This window comes from Caloenas nicobarica, chromosome 10 (genome assembly GCF_036013445.1).
Source record: "Caloenas nicobarica isolate bCalNic1 chromosome 10, bCalNic1.hap1, whole genome shotgun sequence".
NCBI lineage: Eukaryota > Metazoa > Chordata > Aves > Columbiformes > Columbidae > Caloenas > Caloenas nicobarica.
The window spans coordinates 1834773-1853989 of record NC_088254.1 but is presented as its reverse complement, the minus strand read 5'-3'; the positions used below and the strand labels follow the sequence as shown (position 1 = coordinate 1853989).

Sequence of the window (19217 nt, the reverse complement as noted above, 5' to 3'; positions counted from 1 at the left end):
ATTCCAACCTCAACAGTTCTGTGATTCTGTGACATCATGTGGTGGGATCCCCAACCGCCCCCACACAGCCAGAGATCACGCTCATCTCTCCAGCAGAATAACGGATATGGGCCAGGGGCCCTGGACTCAGTTTCTTGACACTCTGGTGTGGCAGCACCACAGCGCACGTCCCCGGACTAAGCTGCAGTGCAGGTGTGCTTTGGAACATCCTTGGTCACCTGCAGTCCCCAGGGTTATCTGTTACATTTTGGTTGGCAGATATCACACAGGCTTACAGGAAACTCAAGCTTTTTTGCACTGGAACCAATATAAGATGACGTAGGACATTTCCAGCAGTGGTATCTGTGTTCAAGAAGCCATATCAAGCTCCTCTGAGTTGTTCACTCCTTAAATGCTGCTGATTTTATTGACTGTCATCGAATTTGATGGGCACGTAAGTGCTCACCTGTGTATAGATACCTACAGTCAGATGTCGTAATCTTAAACTGAATCCCATACCAGTATCCACTCAACTTGAATCTCTCTCCTTACTCTTTACTTTCTGGTGGGAGAAACTGATTACCATGGAATGAGTTATATTAGCCAGCAATCTGTTGGTGTATTTTTCCTGAAAATATGCACAGGTTTGTTTGTTTGTTTGTTTTCCCTGATTTGCTGGGATTTTACTACAGGTTAGGTTTATGTGTGCTGGAGACATGCACTCTTACGACAGTGATTTATTTTAGGCATGCCTGAAAGCTGACCAGTGTGTAGAAGAAAGGGAAAAGGCTTAAATATTTTCTAGTTACTGTATGGATTTTATGGCTTATTTCTGCAGTGTGGTTGACCTTCCTATATTCCTTCACCGTAAAGTGAAGTTACAAGTTTGTTGAAGATGTCCCTGCTCATCGCAGGTGGGTTAGACTAGATGACCTCTGAAGGTGCCTCCCGACCCAAACTATTCTATAATTCTGTGATAAGTCTGCATTGTTATAAAACGCAATCCCTTTCAGTATGTTACCATCTTGACCTGTGTACCCTCTGATCAGCCTTTCTTTATATTGTGTATTGAACTGGGTCTTTCTAGAGCATGGTTTATATTCACCAAAACCAGACATCCAAAACAGATTAGATTAGCCACACTCAAGAAAATGTTTCTCACTCTCTTCATTTACAATCAAGGGAATCAAATAACTGTCTTTGATGTAGACGCCTACGCTATACATGTAAAACCTAAGGGTAATCCAGAACATAATATTAATAAACAAATGGTCTATATGATATAAATTGAGTTTCAACTTATTCTAGACTGAATTTCAGCTGTAGTGAGGGCAAAGAAAGCAAGCAGGCAGGCAAGAAGATACCACGTGCAAGAAGATACCACGTGCAATAGTGCATATACAATGACATTCGCGGATTTATTTTGCTTACTTTATAGTGTTCATAGTTCATTACGTATTCATGTTCCTTCTCCATATCACCCCCATAACCTACAGCAAGACTATTTACCTGTTTTGTTTCTCCGCTTACTCATTTTTAAGATGTATAGCTATATATTTCCAAGCTTTATCCAAATTAACTATATTCTCATGCCACGTAATTGTATCTGGACCTATCACTCATTAAGAATTATTACCCCCTTTTTTAAACAGAAAGCAGCCCTTTGAAAGTCTTCAATTTACTTGTCTGTTTTCGCAGAGCTTCCTTTACTTCTTTGTTTCTCAGACTGTAGATGAGAGGATTGACCAAGGGAGTGAGAATGGTATAAAAACCAGAAAAGACTTTGTTTGGAGATGTTTGGGTATCACGATGAGGAAGAACATAGACAGTGAATATTGACCAGTAAAAAAGATTCACCACAATAAGATGTGAGGAGCAAGTGGAAAAGGCCTTTTTCCTTCCAGTGGCAGAAGGAATTCTCATGACTGTGACAATGATGTAGAGATAGGATGAGAACGTCAGCAGAAACGGAGGCAGTGAGCACACAGCCGCCACGAGAGAAGTGACAAGTCCCACCACATGGGTGTCACTGCAGGAGAGCTTTATCATTGGGAATGAGTCACAGAAAAAATGTTCAATTTCGTTAGGCCCACAGAAATCTAAATTTGAGATCAGGAATGTGAGTATAGAATTGGATAGAAAGCCACTTATCCAGGAGGCAGCACCCAGCTGGAGACAGAGCTTGGCGTCCATCCGGGATGGGTAGTGCAGGGGTTCACACACCGCCAGGTACCTGTCGTAGGACATCGCTGCCAGCAGGTAGCATTCTGTAGCTGCCAAGCAACCAAAGAAATAGTATTGTGTAAAACATCCGTTGACTGAAATGCTTCTGTCTCCACCCAGATAGCTGAGCAGCATCCTCGGCAAGATATTTGAGCTGTAGCAGACTTCCAAGCAGGCCAAATTGCCCAGGAAGAAGTACATTGGTGTGCGAAGGTGCTGATTTGTCATCACCAGCACAATGATGAAGGTGTTCCCAGTTATGGTCACAACATAGATTGACAGAAACATCAGGAAGAGAAGAGAATCCACTTCAGGGCCATTCCCAAATCCCAGAAGGATGAACTCTGTAACAGCCGTTCTGTTTTTCCACTCTTGCTTTGTCATAACTTTTGTTCTAGTGATAAATCAGGAAATGTTAGCACCAATCTAACCTTGACAGTTAGGACTCCACAGTGAAAGTTTCTTCAGAGAATAGAGAAGCAAAGAGTAAAAAAATCTTTGCATTATCAGACCTGTCACCTGATTTCTATAAAGATTTCTCTCATACTGAGAGTCACATTACTTTTTGCTCCACATACTGGGAAGAGCACTTAAAACTGAAGCAATGCCCATGTTCCTCTTCTCTGGTACAAGGGTACTTCCTAACTGGTTTCCACTCCATGCAACCAGATTAAGAATCAACTTCTTTCATAAGATGCCATCACAAGTGTTGCCAAATTCCTTTCTGTTGTGAAAAGAAAATACAAGAAAAGAAAAAGAAGTATTTGATCTAATTGCTCCAATAGTAGCACGGCCATATTCCCACTGCTAGTATGTATTGATGCATATTATGTATTCACTATATATAGGTATGTAGCATGACCTTTAATGCAGATATTTTCCTTATTTGAAGAGGGCTGAAAAAGACTCCAATTCCAACAATGAAAAGAAGTATGAAGAACGTCTATACCACCCTCAGCACGTGTTTGCCCTGGCAAAGAAACTTCCAAACACACACAGAAGCACCTTCCAGTTGTCTCATCCTTAAGTCTTGTCAATGGGTAGAATAAAGAATTCCAGATTTAAGGAGTTTAATTCATCCTAAAACAGACAGGATGAATTATCTTGTGAAAGAACATATTTCTTGTCACTGAAAACTCAGAGAGAGTTCAGTTGCCAGACCCTTAATCAGAAAAATAGAGCTTACATAAATCCTGTGGCTTGTCATAGTGTTCTTTTTTATTTTCCTCTCGTGTACTGAATCACCTAATTCCCTAGATTTCCAAAACTCCTGAGACCTTGGCTGACCTTTTCTGGATTTATTTAGTATAGAAATACTAAAAAAAAAAAAAATTAAATGGCCCAAACTAGACACAATACTGTGGTTAAGGCTATACTGGCAAAAGAACTGAACAGAAAAGCTACTTTTCGCTTCTGTATAGACTCTTCTTGTCAACTCTATTTTTATCCAGATGTGCATGGGCTTGGGAGAGGTATTGGCAATGCATTAATCGGGTGCATTTTTCAAGCCCGTGCACCTGGCAACACAAGTTCCAGCCATGACCCTTCACCAACTGGGAGGGATGATGTTCAGCCCCGGGGTTCCCTAAACACATAATCTATTACAAATGCAGCTTTGGTGTGGTTTTTCTACAGCCTATTGTCTTCCCAGATCTAGCGCTTCAATTTAGCAGCATCTATTTGAAACAACTTCAGTGTGGTTGATGTCACCTAACTTGGAACATCTGCATCTAAGGCACTCACCTCAGAGTCCTCTTGCAGTCTGCAGAGAGAGGTAAGCGCTCTGGACTGTAATCCATCCAATATGCTTTATATAACTACTTTGTATTAAATAATCTAAGGAAATCATCCATTTATTTCCACTGACAATAGGAGGAGTTTAGGTGTTAGCGTAGGAGTCAGCATCTGCCATGAGGACTGCATCTCCTTTTTGATGCTGCTCACCACATTTAGATGCTATAGGAGGTGACCAGGCACTATAGCAGTGAAGGCATATATTTCTTTCCACAGATCAAATTTTAAATTTTTCTTTAAGCTCTTACTCTTTCAAAACCCCAATTTTTAGCCAATTTGCCAACATCTGACAACTAAAAATGTTGGAAGTGTGTCCCGTTTCTGTGTAAATCAACTGTTTCTTACCTGGAACTACATGAACATTGAAATCCAATTTAAAAATCTCTCACTTCTCATGGTTTTGTATGCATCTCTATTTTCTTTAAAATCTTGATTTTCCCATAAAGAAATAAACCCAAACACCACCACCAAAACAAACAAACAAACCAACCCCCAAAAAACAAAACAAAAAACCCCCACGAAAACCAAAACCCAAAAAAATCCGCCAAAAAACAAATCCAAAATGACAAAACAAATTAGAGCTCCTTGTTTGGAAAAGATCCTCTCCCCCAAATAATTTCCTTATTATCATTTTTTTTTTAGCCAACTGAATATACCAACTCTTTCATTCTGTCAGGTAGATAGTGTTCCTCCCTTCAGCTCACTCCTTAAAAACCTTTTCAGAGCTGAGAATAGTAAAACACCCCAGGGGTTTATCAAGCAAACAAAAGCCTTGGAGAGGTTATTGTCATCAGCCCCATATGCACATAAATAACCATTCTTTTCCTGTACACTCTAACTTAATTAGCGTTTTCTTAGCCTACATTTTGATTACTTTTGGGCCTGGATGGAATTATATTGTTAGATAGGATGAAAAATGGGTGAAAGATTACTATGATGATCATCATTGCGATCAAGTCAGCACTAGTTGCCATACATGAGTGTCTGCATCAAAGGCAGGTTGTGAAGACACTAATCAAGTCAGTTGTGATACGGTCCCCTCCTATATAGTATAACAGATAACCCACTCACAGGATATTCATTAGGCATTTAGACGCCTTTGCAAAATGGAATATAATGGGAAATAATATGTGTGTAGGATGGAGAAAGCAAAATTTATTAGTAAATTTTAGTGCAGTATTAACATGTTATAAATTTCTACAGGTGTGTTGAAGTCTTACACTGACTAGGGCCTGGATTCGATGCCAGGCCGCTGCCCACTTGTCCTCTGGAGAAGGCTGCTCAATGTTCTGTTTTCTGCAGGGTGACTGTTTTCCTGACTGTGGTACCAAAAATACCACTGAGAGAGCTGGGGTGTTCAGCCCGGAGAAGAGAAGCTACGGGGAGACCTTATTGCGGCCTTTCCGTACTTAAAAGGGGCCGATAAGAAAGATGAGGACAGACTTTTGAGCAGGGCCTGTTGAGACAGGACAAGGGGTGATGGTTTTAAATGAAAAGAGTGAAGATTCAAGCTAGACATAAGGAAGAAATGTTTCACATTGAGGGTGGTGAGAGCCTGGCCCAGGTTGGCCAGAGAGGTGGTGGATGAACCATCCCTGGAGACATCCCAGGCCAGGCTGGACGGGGCTCTGAGCAACCTGAGCTGGTGCAGATGTCCCTGCTCATGGCAGGGGTGGCACTGGGGGAGCTGGGAAGAGCCCTTCAACCCAAACTCTTTTGTGATTCTAAATAAGTGAGATGATTGTTCCAGGTCCTGGCTTTTAATCTCAGCTTCCAGGCTTGCATTTAAGAAGGCCTGTTAGACTGTGATTTGTTAGTCAATGTTTAGACTGTTTAGTCGCTAAGGCCAGACAGAAATAGCTTGGGGAATAAATATCCTTGCCTCAGATTGGTGAGCCTTAAAAAGAACAAAAAAATCGTAAGAACACAGGGAAATTCAAAGACCACATGAAAAAAATGAAGTTCTGAAGAGGAAAGGGAAGTTGTGTTGTGCAAACACCACTAGGTGGGAGTGTAGTCAAAACAATCTGAAATACTAATTTCTGTCACAGTGACTTTGGGCTGTACAGGTACAGAGCTGGTCCTAGCTGAACTGCAGAGACCGAATCGCATCCGTTTTGATTGCTAACACGAGGTGGAATAAATCTGTTTCAAAAATATGAAATCTGCCTGTTGGCTTTCACATGATATACCCTTGGTTTCCCACCAAGTAGCTGCTCTGTCATTTCCATAATAGAAATAAAATGCTTTTGTTTAACCAGATAGTCTCAGCTAGATCATTGTGTCTGTGTCAGTGCCATGTAGAGACTTCAGTTTGAAGGGCAAGAGACACCAGAAGACAAATCTCTGTTCTTAATGCCTTCATATGATTAATTCACACACTATTAATTGGTACCTTGCCTCAGTTATTTACAAACTCTATCTGGAAGGTGAAAAGAGAATGGGCAAGATGAGTCTTCCCATACTAAAACTGTCACCTGAAGCGGGATGGAAACTCTCAGAAGTGTCTCTCTGCACTGAGAGAGCTGCACTGAGTATCTAGTTGATTCCAAATATCCAGATACCTAGTTAAAATAGTCAAATGTTCAACAGGGTAAATTTGGATGAGGTGTCTCCAGCTTCTAAGGAGATTCCTGTCTTTATTTAAACCTGAGGATGATTACAGCACTTGATCAGTAAGTAAAATACTTGAGTCCTATCTGCCACGTAACTCAAAGAGTCATTCCTCCCAGCTCCTGTATGGTGCCCTATTCCCCATACTACGGCATGGTCCATCATAGTTTCTCCGCCATCTGTCTTCATGAGTTCTGCCATGAGGTGGAAAGTAACACAAGGTTCATGAGTGCTGAGAAGGACTTGCCCAGGGACTGTCCCTATCTGCAGTGGTGTTCTGTGCACATTGTGTTCAATGTAAAACGCATTATCAGCTGCTGGGGAAAAAAAGATCGGCCACCAGGAGGAGATTTTTCATATCTCACGTGAGTACCTATTTTTGGGTACATAGAAGGTTTGTATCTGGTGCTCTTGTGAAGAGAGAACAAAATGAAGAATTTATGAATTATGATTCTTCAGAAGCATTCATATTTTAACAACATAACCTCAGCACTGAATTGCTTTTGGTTATTGTTTTAACTGGGTGTCCCACCAGCATTTAGATCAAGGAGCATCTTGCCAATACAGATGACGTCTTTCTGATGATTTATCAAAATTTCAATTTGCTTTTGGGCTGTAAGATTACTTGAAATACAAGGCAGGTAGCCACACTGAACATTAGCAGTAAGTAGGTCCCTGAGACAGGTAATAAAAATGAATGCTCTTAGGCTGCACAGAAAAGGAATTTCAGAGAGATGCATAAGAGCCTCTCACTTTACCTGTTGGACACATTTGGAACTCTTGGCAAAGGTAAACTCAGAGAAACACATAACTACAAAATGAGAATTCTGCTCACCTGAACCTGAAGGTTAAGACTTCATCTGGCCAAATTTGACACCGAATAAACTCAAGTTAACTTCGCTTCACATGGAGCTTTTTCTCTTCCATGAAATTCAAGCTATATTATGTGTATTGAAAATTGAATTAATTTACTTATGTGTCCAGTGCCATTTTAGGTTAATTTGGGTTTCTTTTCTTGCCTGCATTTTTCTCGAGAAGGATGCATGTCTATAGCAAATATTGTGTCACATCTGCCATCGGTCTGCAGAAATCTCATACAGAATAAGATCTATGTTCAAGTAGTTGAATCCTGCACTCAGCCCCAGAATCAAACACCTAACATTGCAGTTTCTGCCTCGTAGGCCCTATACATGTGACTGTAATGTCTAAGCTCTCATTTATAGTCTGTGGAGATTTGGTCAATATGGCCTGGAGAGCTATTCAGCTGGTCAATCTAGAGTGGGTTTCAGATGCCAAATAAAGGAGCTATATATACTCTAGGCTACCACACACATCCTCACACCATGGTGTAGGACGTATTGGAGTGATAGCTGGAGTTCTGATACTTTGGGGCATCTGAAATAGTCCTAGATGTCTGTGCTTAGGCAGTTTAGTTAAGCTTCTTGCACAAGAGACACCCGAACTGGAGACTTCTAAAATTAGATGCTTGAGTTGGACGTCAGTTACTCATGAGGACTCAGTTCATTATTCATAAAGCTGTTCATCATGGATAAAAAAGGTGTGTTCCATGTTTGGGAAGAGTTATTCACACTGGGAACAAGAGTCCATTGACCCTCAGCAGGAACAACAGATAGGTGTTTTTTCCCCCTAAATTTAGGAAGGCAACATCAAGAATAGCAGGTCAGTCGGAACAGTGCATCAATGTGAGTGTGTCTGACATGACACTGGATGCTCATGTTATGCACTGGCTTTTCTCACTCCAAGATCACCAACGCTAGGTGCAGAAAACACAACCATTACTGAAAAAACGCATGCTGCATGTGAACAACTTAATTGTTGGAATAATTTCAGTTTCTTGTCAGACAAAAAAATTGAAGACCTAATTACAGGAATAAAATGTGACCCTTTAACTTTTTTGAATTCTTGCTCCTTTTTGTCCTCCGCCTGATATTTGCCATGTGTTTGACATTGAAGCCAGATGGTAAAAGCACTCAAGATATCTGGGCTCTAGCAGAGACCACGGTGAACTCTCTTTCCAGCGTAGACTGAGAAGAAAGCACTTTGGGTTTTGGTATCTGCCAGGACACCCACACTAACCATCAGTCTGTCTGCACCATTGACTTGGCCTACTCTGTCCTTCACCCCAAGGTGATGGTCCCTCGTATAATCCTCACAACATACTTATTTCCATGTTTCTCTTCTTCTTTCTGGAGAGATTTGCTTCAATGCCTCCTGTGAGGAATGAGTTGTCCTCACCATCTGCTTCAGATCAGAAATCCAGCTGTGGAAAGCACGGGTTGTGGTTTGGCCCAGCAGAGGTTGTTCTCTGAAACGCCACTGCATGTCCTGATGCCATACATGAGTGTCTGCATCAAAGGCAGGTTGTGAAGACACTAATCAAGTCAGTTGTGATATGGTCCCCTCTTATATAGTATAACAGATAACCCACTCACAGGATATTCATTAGGCATTTAGACGCCTTTGCAAAATGGAATATAATGGGAAATAATATGTGTGTAGGATGGAGAAAGCAAAATTTATTAGTAAATTTTAGTGCAGTATTAACATATTATAAATTTTAATCAATAACGTTATTGGGAGGGTTCTACCCAATTGATAAATTATTTCAAATTTCCATTACTAGAACTATCAAAGGAGATGTTGTGTTCATTCTCAAGAGAATATAATGAGTCACAAGGGACTTCTGAGATTGTCTTGTCTCTGGTATGTATGGAGATTTATTAAAAAGAAAGCAAACACTTGGGAAGATCGAGCTCTTGGTTTTCATATAAAGATGATGAAAGAGAAGACAATCTGCAGAACCCATGCTGCATCCCACAGTGTGATGTGGGCAGGTGTCTGAGAGACCTCAGTCTGCAACTTAACTACCATGGAGGTAAGCCTGACAAAAGAGTGTGCAAACTTGGGAAGAAAGTGACTGAAGAACTGATGAGAAGATTAATTTCTGACTTTCTGTGGTTTTCTATCAGTGGAAATAATTGCCCATGTGCTGAACTGTAAGGCTGATCAGTTACTGGCATTATTTTGTTATGCCAGTCACAGCTTTATCCAAATGTCCTAATATTTTATAAGTGATGAGACATTGAACAAACTGAACAAATTGCAAAGACAGTCCTCCCTATGACTTGACAAAAATTTCCCTGCCTTGTAAATCAGCTGGATCACCCAAGATGCAGAATATAAGAAAACTTGTGTGGTGATTTTCTGGTTGCATAAACTGATCTGACGTGACCACAAGCTAATACCATAGTTTAGGTGTAGGTAGTTTTGAACTCCTTTCTCCACGATGACATAGCTGGGTGATCTGCAAAGAAGCATAAGTATATAAATGCATATCCAGAGCACAAAAAATAAGGGTATGACTCTACAAGCAAGGGAAACGAGACGGAACATGGAGCCAAAAAATAGCATGTAATCATCCATACATCCTAGAAAAGAAAACTGTCCTGTCCCTGAGGCATACCAAGAGTGACCGAAATTGAGGTAAGACAAATGTTTTTTTCACAGAAAATATTGCTGAACTGTTTTAAGAATTGGAATTTTACATAAATTATCAGGACATAGAGATCAAACCCAAGGATTAATTTGAATACCGTACCTTTACAGCCATGCATGGAGAACAGCTTTTTAATTTTTATATTATATTTTAGTATTTGCTTTCCCCAAGACTCAGCATGATGTCAGCTGCAGAAAAGCAAAACCAAACCTACATTACAGAATCCATCCTCCTGGGATTCAGCGATTTACCCGATCTTCAGGTTCCTCTCTTCCTGCTCTTCCTGGTGATCTACGTGGTGACAATGATGGGGAACATTCTCATCCTCACATTGGTGGTGGCTAATCAGTGTCTTCACACCCCAATGTACTTCTTCCTCAGTAACTTGTCCTGCTTGGAGATGTGCTACAGCTCCACCATCCTGCCCAAGCTGCTGGCCAGCTTCCTGACAGGCAACAGGAGGATTTCCTACAGCAGCTGCCTGACACAGTTTTTCGTATTTGCTTTTCTAGTTGGGGTAGAGTGTTACCTCCTGGCAGTGATGTCTTATGATCGATATTTAGCGGTATGCAAACCTTTACATTATGTCACACTAATGAATCTTAAACTTTGCATAGCACTGGCTGCAGGCTCCTGGGTAAGTGGTTTTGTGATCAGCTTTGTTATCACAATCTTGATGTCACACATGGTGTTCTGTGATCGCCAAGAGATTGACCATTTCTTCTGTGATTTTGCCCCTGTGACAAAATGCTTCTGCAGTGACACATTCCTGATAGAAGCTGTAACATCTCTGATGTCTGCTCTGTGTACTATGCTGCCTTTTCTTTTCACTGTAGCATCCTATATTTTAATCATCATCACCATATTGAGAATTGTTTCAGCTACAGGGAGGCAAAAGGCATTTTCCACATGCTCCTCTCACCTCATTGTGGTTGCTATTTTCTATTCAGTTCTCATCCTTGTCTATATGCTACCAAAAACTTACAACCTCGCAGCTTTTAACAAGTTTTTCTCTGTCTTCTACACTGTGGTGACACCCATGGTGAATCCACTTATCTATGCCTTAAGAAACAAAGAAGTCAGAGGAGCCCTGGGGAAACAAGTCCAGGCATTTATGGTTTTATATAAATGACATATCAAGAGCTCCACTTTGTAGGTATTTTTTGGGGGGGTCAGACTATAAAAATATAAACCATTGCAGGTGATTTCCACAGCGAGTGTATGGTCACTGAACTGCAATTTGCCTAGTCACAAGAGGAGCTTGGTGGGGGTGTTTTTTGTGAAAAAAAAAATGGTTTTTTTGCACTTCCTCAAAAATACCCTGTAAAACCAAAATGTAAACACACCCCAAAATAATCTTGATTAAACTCAAAACACCTTTGTCATGTTTTCATATTATTTCAGTCACTTAGAAAGCTAAAACCACAAGAAGAAAAAAGTACGTCTTATGTCTACAGACACATGGGGCACAGAATGGTCCCATGTGTCGACATAGGTTTGGCCACGTGGAGCACAGAAGAGGACCCTGGCCAAGTGCCATGTGGTGCGGCAAGATACAGCTCCCCAAATGTAGAAATATGGTGTCCTTTCGGTGCTGTGGGGACTGTGCCGACGGCTCTGAAAGCACGTAGGTCTCTCCTAAGGCACAGGTTATTTCCGCCCACCTTGTGAAGATGTCATGGGTGTCCCAGCGCTTCTGCTGTGTCACGGGATGCTCGTGCTCTGCCTGCCCATGCCAGAGGGAGCTTGTGGCAGTGTGGGTGAGAGCCAGGCTGCACTACATGTCCAGGGGCACGGTACCGCTTCCTTAGGAGCCACCTTTAGTCGTGTGGAAACTGGCAATGCTTCCCTGGAGACAAAGATGATAAAGGCACCCACACCACTACAGTGACTCTATAGAGAAGAATTAAAGGTTGGTGTCTGTTTTCATGACAGTAGCTGGGGCTGCCTTTGAAGCTCATGGAAAGAAAAGGGCTTTCCCATGGAAAGAACGTTCATCTCATCTGGAGACTGATGGTAGGAATTAATTTCAGGCATCACTTAGATGTCTAAAGTTACATGAATCTTTGCTCACTATGATACTACAACATGGCTAAAACCTCACCTAAATTTGGCAGCTAAAAGTTTGTAATGCAATCTGTGCAGGTGTTTTGTCGACCTTGCGGACAGCTATAGGGAGCTCCTCATTCAAAGCCCGTCAGTAGTGCCACTGTCCCTTCACCAATTATTTAGAGATCACGAGGAACCTGAGAAATATCCATGCCAGGAATGGCCACCCATTCTGCTAAGTTTAGGCACCTGAGAAAGAAAAGCAGTGCCAATGCTGGGAATCTGGGCTTCCTCAGAAGTCAGTGGAAAGCCACAAACACTTCTTCGAGATGTGATTTACCTCATTCCCAGGGATGTGACTCAGTCAGGATGGGCAAGTCACTCTCTGGAGGTGCTTATTACTTTCCAAGGGCTGTAGAAAGATCCAAGGCATGAGCGATAACTTAGAAAGCTGACCTATGATCTCCTTAGGTATGGTAAATATAGTATGAGAAATATTGATTTAAACTCAGTTAGCTTCTCTATTTCCTTTAGATCACCATTCTTTCTAATGGTATTGTATTCACCAGAGGGAACACCGAGGTCACACAAGAAGCAGGAGGTGCTCCATGGTGCCAGAGCAGATATTGCCCACAGCCCATAGAGGACCCACATCAGAGTAGATGGCTGTTCCTGAAGGAACTGAAGCTCATGGAGGACCCATGCCAGAGCAGAGGAAAAGTGAGAGGGAAGGAGCGGCAGAGAGAAGCTGCTACGTACTGACCCCAGACCCACCATCTCCCCAGCACTGCTTGAAGTCAGGAGCAGAGGAGCCTGCAGTGAAGAACTGAAGTTGAGCCTGTGAAAGTGAGGATGAAATGTGGTGGTTTAATGCTTATCTTTGTTTCTCACTATCTGAATCTATTTTAAATGGAAATAAATTAAATAATTTTTCCCCAGCTTGAGCCTGTTTTGCCCACAGTGTCAACTGACAAGACATCTCCCTGTATTTATCTTGCCCCACAAACTTTCTCATCCTATTTTCTTCCCCTTTCCATCCCATCAAAGGTGGAGAAGGGAGCGAGCGGCTGGGTGAGAGTTTGGCCCCTTAGATAACCACACTAGTACTCCTCACCACTTACTGTGCCACCTAATAATCCTGAGCCTAGAATGCTGTTGTTTTCTAATAGCAACTCCACAGAAAAGGTGCCCATTCTGCCCTTCTTAGCTGCTAGTCCCTAAACTGCCAATTGTGCACTACAATCACACCTTTGCCAGTCCTTACTACCCTCCTTCATTTCACGTTTTACACTATAACCGTTTTTCCTTCCTAACAGTTCCTATTACATATCTAAAGTGGTGCAAGATGCTCAATCCACTGCATTGTTTTCCCATGTCAACAGAAAGGTGACTGAAACCAGGACTCACAAGACCCAGCTTTACATCTAAAAGCTCAGCTTCAGAGCCATGCTGATTCCCTGGGTTCCCTTCATGACCACTGGTGAGAAACAGTTTTCTCTGGTCTGTTTTGATGGTCCACACACCACATTGATCAGAGTTACTCTTTATATCCACTGACTCTAAAGGGTGACAAGATGACCAGCTCAGACCTTGCATATCCAGTTTTTATATCTAAGAATACAATATTATACCCATGAGCAGCTTATACTTCAACCACCTCTTATGAAATTCTTACCATCTAGACTGCAGGCATCTCCACTGAAAGGCAGAAATATCTGCCTAAACATAGGTGTGTGGTGCTAGTTCTAATATATTAAGGGATCCTGCAGATGTCTTGTAGGGTTTGTGTCATGTCTATCAAGCCTGTACTGAAGTTAGTGATGCCCCAGGTCACCCTAAATGGCACAACATGCCTCTGTGTTGGGCACCTGAATCACTGCTTGAATATTGTTATAAATAAAGCACCTGTTTTCTTTTATAGCACCTGGAGAGGCGTTTCTAATGAATTTATCTTCTCGCCTGTATCACAATGATATGGGTCAAAGCAGAAATTGTATGCTTGATTCACACCATCACCAGGTTCATTTGGTCTGGTTTTAGCTAGCTGAAATTTGACACTAGAACTGATATCAATAAACTTTAAAGAGTGGCTATGTAGATGTTTACATCTAAGTTAGCTACTTTTGAGTCTTTTCATATCCAACAGTCAGAAAAAAAGTGCTATTAGGGTGAAATTAGATGATCAAATAATGTCCTCTTTAGGAGGAGGTGACACTTATTGTAGGTTGTTATCACTGTAGTGACTTTATCTAGTCCAACAAAATGGGGGTTGAGGGCCAGATACAGACACTTATGCCATAGCCCTACTGAATTAAATAAACTTTTCTGAATTAGTAAACTAGATTTCCCCTCTCATCCTCTTGGTAAGCAATAGTCACGTCTCAAGAAAGATTGATCGCATTGTAACTTTCAGGCAGCTTAAAAGAATGGACAAGCAATTGTGGATAGAGTCATAGGTACAAAAATATCTCAAAGCCCTGATTTTCACATTCATTTTAAGCCTACCTCTGGAATTGAGTGTAATGAATACTCCAGAGTAGTTTCCTATTTTGTTGTTGCTGCTCATTGGCTTTTGAGATACACTACACTGCTGTTTCCTTGAAATACTAAAGTTTTTGGTACATATACAGGATGCACTTTGCCAATGTTCTTTACAACTCCCTCTGGAATAGACAAGCCATGTCCTTACTGCAACCCAAGGTTGAATTAATCCCAGTTTCTTGTACTGTCTATTAGCTTTTTTTTTTTTTTAAATATTGTAAGAGTTGGTCCAAAGAACAGTATCTGACTGAACAGCGCCATCAGGGACTTGGAGAACAGATGGCCTGATAGAAAGAATTGGACAATGACCTGGAGAGAGGCCTGAAGAAAGCAATTGTGTTGCACAGGACTCTCTGACCTGGGGGCTGCAGGAAACAATAGCTAAGGGTAGATTTCACTGCTGCCTCAGCCAAACTCGCCCCCCATCTCCTAAAAGGAATTGTGTTACGAAGGTCTCTCTGACCTGGGGACAATAACTGCTGTCCAGAAGATGGATTTTCACCTGTTGCCTGAGCCAGACTTGCCCCCTACCTCTTCCCTGTAACAAAGGCCAACGAAGAAGAGCGTGCGCAGAGACTCGCAAGGGTCTTGAGGTCACTCAACAGACCAATAAGAGACCTCTGAACCGAGGCGACACAGACTCAAACGGGTCCTGGCAAGCGAAGCGAGGGCTCTTTGGGTCTGTGCAGTTAAGCCTGGACTGCGCAACAAAGGCAGAGATGGGCCTCGATCTATGGGGGTGAAGGGGGGGTGAAGAAGCATAAAAGATGATTCCCGATGGGACATCGTTGAGATCTCCCCACTGAAGGATCCCGGATCACGATGGAGGACCAGCAGGACTCTTCTCACGGGACCTGAGACGAGACAGACAGCTTTGGAACTCGTGGTGGTAGCTATAATCCCCTTTCCTCCTTTTTCTTTCCTTTTCTCTCCATCTCTCTCTATTGCGTGCCGCTTTACGGGCAAATTAATAAAGTAACACTGTTTGATTGAATTATAACCCCTTGGCATTTTGGTTGCCTTAATTTTGCGCTTCAAGATCAAAGTAAACGAACCATCACGAGTCCATCACCGAATGGACCATGACAAATATTGACTGTGATATTGTGTTTTCCAAGTTTGCATGTTGGTTCCCATAATTTTCTGAAAAACAGCTCACTGTTGGATCTTCTTTATTTATTTAGATGGCTTTGCTTTCAAGTGTCTGAACCCCTCAGCACAAAGCCAACCTGCCTTAACACTGAGAGCTGCCTTCAGGCCTGAGACATTTAAAGATTCTTTAATAATTAATATGTCTCTGTAATTTCCACTTAACATTGAGAGTTCCTCTCAGTTTGCATGGTTTGTGCTAGGACAGTGAGGTAGGAAAGGGGCATTCTACAAGCAGGAAGACTTTGCATGTGAATTCTGCCCAGATACTCTCTACATTTACTTGTATTATGCTTGTGGGCTGCAACAGAAATTTCACACCCGTGCAAGTTGGTGCAGACAGCGTTTTATCCATGTTGCAAGGTGGCTGTTGAAATTCAGAACCTGATGTCACCTGCAGCAGCAGTTTCTGTAGGCACACCCTGTTAGTCTGAATTTTGCAGTTTGCTGAAATAACTGTGCCAAGACCTTGGTCCATCACTATGGTAGTTGCACATCCACTGATAAGATCTGGAGCTTTCAATAGGGCAGCTGATGTCTCTTTAGCACCTTTAGTGCCCCAGTGTGCCTGTCCTATGTGCACACCTAGGTTGGTGTCAAGGTGCTAACAGTCACATCCCACTGCCCCGGGGCATGGAGACTCCTCACATTCACCTCCCCAGGGCAGGAGAGGTGGGACCCTTGGTCAATAGACAGGGTCCTCAGCAAAGGAGGTGCCCAGAGAAGCTGAGAAGCTTCTGCACCATGCTCATAATGACCACAGCTATATCCAACCAGTCTATAAAACGGGGCATCTGCTGAAGACTCACTTTGCACGGTCTGTGAATGGAGCCCTCCCCTTGGATTGGGATGGCATCTAAGGAGACCTCCTGGGACCGAGTGCCCTCACCGCCTCTTTGGTGAGTGATTTTCCTTCTGGATATATCCTTGAGCGAGCCCTTGCCCACCCTGGGCAAGCAGTTATTTCCTTCTGGACACCCTTGAGTGAAAGAGGCCTCTTGTTCTGTTTTTTGTGAGTGAATGCATGCTGTGGATCTTCATTATTCTTGTGTGGTCATGCAATAATACTGTCCTCAACTGGTATCCGAATCTGTGTTCTGTAATGTTATTGGAGTGCTAAATAATTTGGATAAACCCAATTTTGAGGTGGTTTCTTTGCTAAACAAACAGTTCCGGTTAGAATAAAGTCTGTTTGGAGCCTAAATTGACTTTTGGGGTGCCTTAGCGACAATCGCATGTTAGCTGCTCTTGCTATGGTCAAACCCAGTAAGTGTGCAGGGATCTTCAGGGCTGCTGTTACTCACAGATGATCAAGGGGAAAGTTGATCTCACATTTCAGGCATAGGAGCCTCTGCAGCTTGATCTGAAGAAGAACCTTATACAAACGTCAGCAAAGAGCTTGGGTGGAAGAGCACAGCTAACTGAGACATTCTACAGTGGAGATACGCCTAGAGATGAAGATGGTCAATAGAGAGACATTGTCACTTCTTGGGTTTGATTCAACACATCCTTAAATAGATATCTGAAACAAGCTTCTTTAACAGCATCCTCACTGTAATTGCTGAAATTTCTTTCATGTACTACAATATATGCTGCATGTTGCCACAGAGTCCCATTCCTTCTGCTTATCTCTCCTTTCACACATATGTGTTTTGGGTGTTATTATAGATGCCACAGGATTACTGTTTTTCTAATGAAGCTTTAACTAGGGAGGGTATGATTTGGGACTTGGACAGGAGAGAACCTAATGTCCTATAAACATGACATATTTCTTCCTCTCTTTCCTGAAAAACGTTCCCCTGACAACAGAGATAAAACGAAGGAGTGAATCAAGGTACAAATAGGCAGAAAAATCAGAGGTTCTTTAACCAAAATGTTTACTGTAGAACTTAATGCTCATGCAATCTGAATTGTTACTCCTATTTAATTTAAGAAAAAAAGACTAAATGAAATAGAAAGCTGTACTTTGACTGTATCTGATGGAAATTTGAAATCTACAAGTGAAGAACGTTTTTTAAATGGAGGAAAGAGGGAGATCCGTTTCGTGCTGAAATTTAAACATCGTGAAACTTCCTAAATAAAGAAATTTAAAAATATAGAAAAAAAGGAAGTTAACTGATGTCACTGAAATGTTTTAGAAAACGCAGAAGGATATGTGCTAGGTGGGATGGTGAGGATTTAGGAGCAAGCCAAGTCTTAACAACCAGGATATTGGTTGGAGACCAGATTGTCCTGTTTCCCCAAAGGGTCTGGTCCCAAGGGAATTGCAAAGAGTGTACGAGTCAGATGGTTCAGGACAAGTGTCCTGTCTGCTAGGCTAACAAGGCAGGTGTACAGTCCCTGGGACAAGCTGGTTGTCAGGAAGCCAAGGCGGGGGTGTTCCCGGAGGACATTCAGGTATCATATGTCTGACATTTTCTGGTGGATTATGGATAGATGAATCCCTGCAGATGACCACAGCTCTCTTTCATAGATTGCCAGCATACTATTGCAGGTTTAGCACTAATTATATTTTGTGAAGTCTGGATTTACTTATTTTTGTGCCCAAGTCTGTCTACTTTTTCAACAACTGAAAACAATAATGATGCGTTGCTCTTTATGAAGAATTAATCTAATAAGAATAGATGTAACCCAAGAATAGCTGTATGGCCTGGCATTTGACACAGACCCATGAACACCAAAGATTCCAAACTGGGCTGAGACATCTTCTCTGAACTGTCTTCACATTCCAAGTTACCTTAAGACATCTTGAGCATCTGCAAAAGATGAGCTAATAATTTAGTTGAACTTGAAATACTCCCTCCTATTTATGCATTTTTTTAAAATAGACCAGATTTCACTTGGTTCTATGCCAGAGGTTGCAATTTGATATATACATCCCTAAGGTTTGTGAAACTAGGTCCAAAGACGCCATGGACAGACATTTCTCACTACTTTTAGACAGTGACAGAGGAACTGTAGTTTTTGAGCACCCACATAATGAGTACATGTCCATTTTAGTGTTAAAACAACTCTTGTCAGTAGAGAGGAACTCATACCTTGATCTCAGGCATGTAAAACCTTTAAAATGACCCTTTGGCAGGATTGTTTCCATTGAACATCCCACTGGGGACACTTGGAGGACAGTGATGACAGTTCAGTGAAGGGCAATGGGAGAGCTGGATGAGTATTGCAGAGGTTGGAGGGGGCAGTATTTCAGCAAATTCAGCTAGGCTTTGGGATGGAGAAGAGAGGCATCCACTGAACAGAGCTGCGGGGCAGGGCTGGGACAACTGGGACGTGCAAGCTGTCACCACCAGAGAGAAGATGTTCTTCATGGCTGAAGAGCACCCATCCTATTCTGGAAAGCCAG

General features: G+C 42.0%; 2 protein-coding genes across 2 annotated transcripts; one reads left to right on the top strand and one right to left on the bottom strand.

Annotated features, from left to right (window-relative positions):
• Positions 1–1623: 1623 nt before the first annotated feature.
• LOC135992610 (olfactory receptor 5AP2-like) lies at positions 1624–2586 on the bottom strand. The gene has a single exon (XM_065641901.1). It carries the CDS (start codon positions 2584–2586, stop codon positions 1624–1626), a length of 963 nt encoding a protein of 320 aa, XP_065497973.1.
• Positions 2587–10304: 7718 nt separating this feature from the next.
• Positions 10305–11258, top strand: LOC135992391 (olfactory receptor 10A7-like). Its single transcript, XM_065641516.1, has one exon. The coding sequence runs from the start codon at positions 10305–10307 to the stop codon at positions 11256–11258; it is 954 nt and encodes a 317-aa protein (XP_065497588.1).
• Positions 11259–19217: the final 7959 nt, after the last annotated feature.